We start from the raw sequence: 6,748 nt of genomic DNA, 5'->3' as shown, positions 1-6,748 counted from the left end.
CTTCTTGACCCTGGCTGGCAACACAAATAGCATTTAGACCTACGGGCCTTGCACAGTCCTGGAGTTTCCGCAGCAAAATACTTGGTATACCCAGGCTGACCAAGAAACCAAGACCAAGTTAAGGTGGCAATCCTTTTTCAGTGTCTATTTGTGCAGCTTTGCGTGTTGTCGCGTTGGTGGAGGAGTCCCAGCCGGCGGGGGTGCCTGATGCCAAACCCGGCCGCCCATCGGGAGCCAGAAATGAAACTGCTGGCAAGTGGGAACCACGGCTTTGAAACGCCCGACTCCTGCTACAAGTCCCCTTATCGACACGCTTTTATAGCAGCTTTTATCTTCTACACCGCTGCGCACCCCATCAAGCCCTGCTCGGGGCTGTTGACTAATCACGCAGTAATAAACCTAATCTCTTCTGAAACGCGTTTCGAAACCCGATTTCGGTGGCAGAGCCCAGCCGGGTGGGCACAACCCCCGTCGCCCCTCGCCTCGTAGCCTCGACCGGCCGACGGCTGCCCGGCTGCGGTGCCAGCCCCGAGGCGACGGTGAGGGGCGCCCAGCAGCAGCCTCCCCCCGCGGGGCGCGGCCCCGGCCGAGCACTGCAGGCGGAAATCCCCAGCGGGAGGGGACGTGGGAGGGAAAGGGGAATGGCCTAAAGCCGGCCAGCAGCGGGCTCAACTCGGCTCGGCTCTGCTCGGCACAGCACGGCTCGGCTCGGCACGGCGCGGCTGCGATGGAACCGCGGGGGTGAGCGGAGGGGCCCCGGGGTGGGAGGCATTGCGGGGCGATGGGGCGGGGGGCAGCGGTCGGGGGGATTTGCTCGCCTTCCCCTGGCAGCATGCTGTGCCGGGGGTGGGCTGGGGAAACGGGGGCAGGCTGGGGACCTCGGGGTCCCGCAGCACGGGTGGCGCCGGGCTCCGCTGCCAGGACGTGACCTGGGTCGGTGGTGGCAAAGCCCTCCCTGCGCGGGGCCGGCTGGCCCTTTTAGGAACATTTTTGCTCCTTGAAGGGGTTGTGGGGAGCAGTCGAGCTTGCGTTGCCCAAGTTGGTGCTGTCTTGAAGCGGGTGTTGGGAAAGCCGGGCTCCAAGCCGCCGCCTGGGGCACCTGCTGATGGATGCGAGAGGAGCTGTGCTGCTGCCGGGCTGGGCATGAAGCGAGTCTGTGGGGCAAGAGCCCTAAAGTTATTGCTGCAAGCGTCGGGGCGTCTTTTGTCCAGCTAGTTTGTGCCAGAACGGCAACATCCCTTGGGTCTGAAATAAGCAGTGCATGAAAAAGTTGAGGTGGTAGTAAGAATAATCTCACTGAGCAAGAATGTATGAAAGAGGAAGTGCAACTTTCTCCCGTTTCACATGACATCAAAAAAGAAAAATAGAAGGGGAAGGTGTGGGAAAGAATTGAAATTAAAAAAAAAAAAAAGCTTTAAAAACTTTTTAAAACTTTTTTTTAACTTTTTAAACTTTTTAAAGTTTTTATTTTTTTTAAATGGAAATTAATGCAATTACACCTGGGGTTAGTGGAATTCATTGACAGTGTGATGAACACATGATCAGAGCGTACATACGGGACAAAAGAGAGGTTTCTCTGCAGACAAGAGCGTTTCTCCCCTTTTCTATTAGGAGCTCAGCATTAAAGCTTCTCCTTGGGACGGTTGGACTGAGGCAGCCCCCAGATTATCACAGCTGCAAACTGCTAGTCGGAGGATGAGCGTCTATAGATCTGTCCAATCTTGACTGTGACATAATCTATTAAAATAACAAATCAAGACCTGCTTTGTTTACATACATCAAATAATCAGCGCTGACTGACTAGATGAAAGTTCATTGGCATCAGCAAATGCCTTGCCTGGGAAATTCCCTGCAGAGTCCCCTAAAGAGTAGTCAATTGTTCTCTATTTCATTCAAATGACTTACTATATCAATAGTTTCTAATTTAGGCAGGAAAGAGCGAAACAAACACAATCACGGGATTAAGATTCCATTCAGGTGAACTTTTCAAGGCAGACATCCACGAGCCTGGCACAAAAGTATACAAATCTTCCTGCACAGAATACAAACACTGCCGAACTACAATATAAAACCCCACGCACCAAAAGTGGCTGCCACAAAAAGGAGCAGAACTGCCTCCTTGGGGTATTTAGGTGTGATTACTTTAGAGCTGACTGCAGATTTGCTAAAATAAGTGTTAGAATAGTAATGTTGCACACTAAACATCCGCTTAAACATTTTTAATCTCAAGTATGAAACCACTTCACAGGACACAAAAAGGAAAAGAAACGTTTTTTTTTTTTTTTCCTAATGTAAAACTAACTTCCCTAAACTCTGCCCATCTCATTCTCTGGATGTGGGGCTTCAAGAGTAGGTTGATCTTTGTATCCGAACACCCTCTGCTTTCTCCATGGGTAGCCAGATATATTTGGGCAGGCCATAATTTTCCTAGGGGCAGGGGTGAGTGAGAGACCCTTCTCCCCAGTAGAGGAGACTCAATTTGGGCCCTGGCAGTTCGTGGGAGCAGAGCTGGAAAGGGGCGATGCTCCTGTGTGGGAGACTCTGGGGCTCACTCCTGGTGGGCATGGGGTGCTGGGGGCTCTCCCCCTCGCTCCCAACCCTTGGCTCAGTGTTGGACCTGGCTGAGGGCTGAGAGGAGGCCACCAGTGTGGGCTCACACTCCAGCATAAGCTCCAGCTCGCAAAAGCGAGTTGGGGAAACTGGAGATGAGCAGGTGTCCTGCTGCCCATCGGCTCGGGTTTGCAACCTGGGGCAACATCAAGGTGGGAAAACAGGCACACAGCTCCATCCCCAGACCTTTCCAGTGTCTTCCTTCCCACAGAAGTCTGGAGAGCACAACTTGTAGCCAGGCATGGTCACTGAAGGGCTATTTTAAATTAACTTTTGGGAAAGTTCTGCACATTTATCTTTCTCAAAGCCCTGTGGGATGAGAGTTAAATCACTTGTGCTTTACAGATAAACTAGGTTTTCCTATAGCAACCATCATTTGTAATTCCCTTGGGAAACCCTCTCGTTGATTTGCCCCTTTGGAGTAATAAAACGTGCCAAATTCTTTCCAACAAAACCTTCGGACAACTCTATGCTATCACACATTTCCTGTTTATGTGTTTTACTGAGCTCACAAATGGTGAGCAGCACAGTCAGCTGCTTGTCGTCCTTCAACAAAACAAAATTGTGACTCGTTTATTACCAGCACAACAGTGGGATGCAGGGCTTGACCTGTACCTAAGCCCATGCAGCTGCTCGCCTTCCCAGTGATCACAGTACCAGGCAGGGACTGAAGGACCTCAGGTCCATAGCTTGGTTTTAGCAAGAAAGATGGGCACAACACCGGTGTCAGGTCTGCTGCTCTGATTCCAATATTAGTGCGTTTTGCTTCTATTCGTGGCCTTGACCACCCACCCACAATTAGGTTATTTGAACAAGAAGTTTTGCAGCTGTCAAAAATGCAAATGCTTAATGGGAATTTGCATAATTGCCACTAGTACTTAATTTATCTACTTCTGCTACTATACTGAAACAATCAATATTATGTTTATCACTTATGTAAACAATCGAGAAGCTAACATCTGTTGTATAACATCTTTGTTTGCTTTTTTTTTTTAGCTGTGGATTTCTGTTACTGTCCCTTCATATTCTGAGAGCTGGTAAGTTGAGAACACTTCAATTAAATGAAGCTGCCCTCCTTAAAAGTGTTTGGCAAATGAGCAGATTAGTCATAATATGTGCAATATAAGCATCTGCATGTTTTCAGCAAGACTCTTGAGAATTCCTCAGTGTGAAATGTTCTTGTGACATGCATCAGGAAAAGAAATTAAAAATCAATTTCTATGAGTTTCCATACAGAGACTAGCAAAGCATCATATGGATGCTCTTGTCCAGATTGCTCTGCTTGCTTCACAGACATCCCCCTGTACTTATCTCTGAGTGCCAGCAAGAGGCCATAGAAGTGGTTGTTGGTAGACAGATCTAACATGCTTGCATAAAGTCAGTACTCACAATATGGCTAGGATTATACATTGCTGTATCTCAGTGCCCAATATTAGTAAGTCTCTTACTACAGTTCCAAAAATCCATTTCAGAACAAAGATAAGGTTAAAGGACATCACCTGGTGATATTTAAATATTTTTAGAGTCAGCTCTCCTCCATTCTTGCTTAATGACTTAGAAGAACCTCAACAAAGTCATCAAGGAAACCCCCTGGTGCCAAAATCAGGACAAACTGTACAAGATTCAGTCCCAGTTGATGCTGGCTGGCCTGTCCTAAAGAAGACCAGTGAAGGAGGTGCCCCCAGGCAATGCTTTCTACAGCATCACTTTTCCTGCTGCTACAAGGGGTTTCCCCAAGCCTGAGCTGCATCATTCCTGTTGCAGCTCAACCTTGTTGCTTCTTGTTGCACCCAGCGGAGGACAAGGGCCTGGAGATCAGATACAACCTTCCTCCCTGCAAGCAGTGAGCTCACTTCAGTGGTGTTTTTAAACCAGAGTGCCCAACTCAGACTTGTGGGTGAGCTCCTTCGGAGTTCAGTGCATCAACACAAAGTCGTATCGCCCTTTACCTGACATGCTGTCATCTCCCACCACACCACTCTCTGATCTACACTTCTAAACCTTCGCTGCCAACATCTTTCTTTCCCTAGTTCACTCCCCAGCATGATTCTTTCTCTCACCCAGCACCATGCCTCACCCTCCGTTACCCAGTCCAGTATTTACACATACTGCTCTGGGCTCAGCAACCAGTATCAATGGGGGGTTTCCAGATGCTGTGGTGGAGGAGAGGTGAAAGGCTTCCTCTCTCCTCCTTGGAGGTCAGGAAAAGTGCTCTGAAAGCCAGATAGTGTGCTGGTCTATATCAGCTGGTTCTCAGAGGCTGTACATGTCTAATAGATGTGTCACTATCTGTATCTGGGCATGCTAGTTTCCCAGCTGAGTATATTTGTTGAGAGGGTTACACCCTTGGTAATAATAAAAGGTTATTGCTATGACATGCCCACTTTGAGACACACTGGGTTTTTTTACCCACGTTTTTAATTACTTTGGTCTCAAAATAATGGAAGCACTCTTTCTTGTCAGGGTTTTCAGTCTTCGTGATTTCTCTTCGGCATTTTTCTTATTTAAAAAAAAAAAAATGATTATTAATGCGTTAGGACTTGAATATGTGTCTGCAGTCAGTCCCAGTCCGTTTAGTCTGTCTGTCCTCCAGCCAAGGGGCAGGGAACACTTAGACTGGTTGGTCCTCAGAAAGAAATAATCAGGAGGCTTGGTATTGTAAAAGGTCCCTTTGGAAAGTACACAGAGAGACAGACAGAGAATTACGTGCTGACAAAAAGGAGCAAGTCAGGACGTAAGAATGACCATGAAGTGAGCATGCTCTCCTGCCTGTTATAAATACTAATACTAACTCCCTTTGTTCTCCCTCTCTTTTTATCTTTGTAGTTACTGCACTGGAGGAGAAGATTGTTATCAGTAAACTTGGAGATAATGCTACACTGAGTTGCATTTATCCAGGAAAAGAATTCAGCTTAAATAATCTACGGGTATACTGGCAAATAGACGATGTTCAAGAGCAGTGTTCAGTAGTACATGCTCTGATCTCCGGTCAAGACAACGAAAGTGAACAATGTATTCACTTTAAAAACAGGACTCAGTTATTGTGGGACAGACTGGGAGATGGCGATTTTTCTCTGCTACTACTAAATGTCAGCCAGAGCGATGAGCGCAAGTACAAATGTGTAGTGCTGCAGACAAACGAATATACCAAAGTAGTTCACCAGGCACAAGTGGTTCTCAGCTTAGCAGGTAAGAACTTTTACCACTTGCATGTATTTGCCCAAAATCTAACTCCGTTTTTTCCAGTTAGTGCCTAATCAATACTGTATGTAAATATACCCTTAAGTTAGAAACCTTCTTCAGTACTTTGTTGAAATGAAATCTGCTTAGTTTAAATGCTACAGATGGGGAATCTAAAACTGGGAGAGCAGCTGTAACAACTGTTTATCCAGCGCTGGGCTTTTTTTTCAACTTGACTTTCATTAATATGGAAAGGTTTTCATTAACATGAAATGAAATTAATGAATATTTCAATGATATGTTCTTGCACATGACTGGGTGACAGCAGCTTAAGTTGCTCTCTTCCTTTGGGTTTGGCTTCAGCTTTCTGCCCTACCAGCAGTTCTTTCAGATCTTTGGCTTATGAACCAAGCCTGCATATGTTTTCTTTTCAAGTTGTGAGAGTCTTGTGAAACCCAGAACTTCTGCTTCAGAATCCATGTCAAAGTTCTGTCTTTTCAATATGTTTTAAAATCTTGACAACCATTTCTTTTTCTCTTTCTCTCCAGCTAGTTACAGCCAACCAATACTCAGTGGACCAGTAAGAAACAGTAACAGCGCTGGAGAAGAAGTGACTTTCAGCTGTAGCTCTGACAACGGGTACCCAGAACCAAATGTTTACTGGATAAATAGAACGGACAACAGGCGCTTGCTTCCATCAGAGTTAAACATCACCCTCCACGTCGATGGCACTTACAGTGTTCTTAGCACACTGAAGGTTAAAGCAACTTCTGATATGCAAATAGAGTGCTTCATAGAAAATAAAAGACTGCAGGAAAATATATCAGCCAACTGTAAGTTCCTTCACGGTACATCTTCATGTTTTCTAGGTAGCAGATAGAGCCACACTGGTTGATATATCTGTAGTAGCTCTATCATGCTCTAATGAGGGGCATACAAAAAATTCAGTGGTTCTAAA

General features: G+C 46.4%; 1 protein-coding gene across 7 annotated transcripts in view; it reads left to right on the top strand.

The window, feature by feature from the left end:
• Positions 1-600: 600 nt before the first annotated feature.
• Positions 601-6,748, top strand: part of ICOSLG (inducible T cell costimulator ligand) — a 62,221-nt gene continuing 56,073 nt past the window's right edge. For all 7 annotated transcript variants that reach the window (XM_080576749.1, XM_080576743.1, XM_080576748.1 and 4 more), the window contains exons 1-4: positions 601-741; positions 3,607-3,647; positions 5,437-5,799; positions 6,339-6,623. In XM_080576749.1, the coding sequence (XP_080432875.1) occupies positions 728-741; positions 3,607-3,647; positions 5,437-5,799; positions 6,339-6,623 (703 nt within the window). In that variant the 5' untranslated portion in view covers positions 601-727. The remainder of the gene's footprint in view (positions 742-3,606; positions 3,648-5,436; positions 5,800-6,338; positions 6,624-6,748) is intronic.

The sequence above is a fragment of the Anser brachyrhynchus genome (genome assembly GCF_964034855.1).
Source record: "Anser brachyrhynchus genome assembly, chromosome: 1".
In the NCBI taxonomy this organism is placed as follows: domain Eukaryota; kingdom Metazoa; phylum Chordata; class Aves; order Anseriformes; family Anatidae; genus Anser; species Anser brachyrhynchus.
This window is presented reverse-complemented; position numbering and strand designations above follow the sequence as displayed.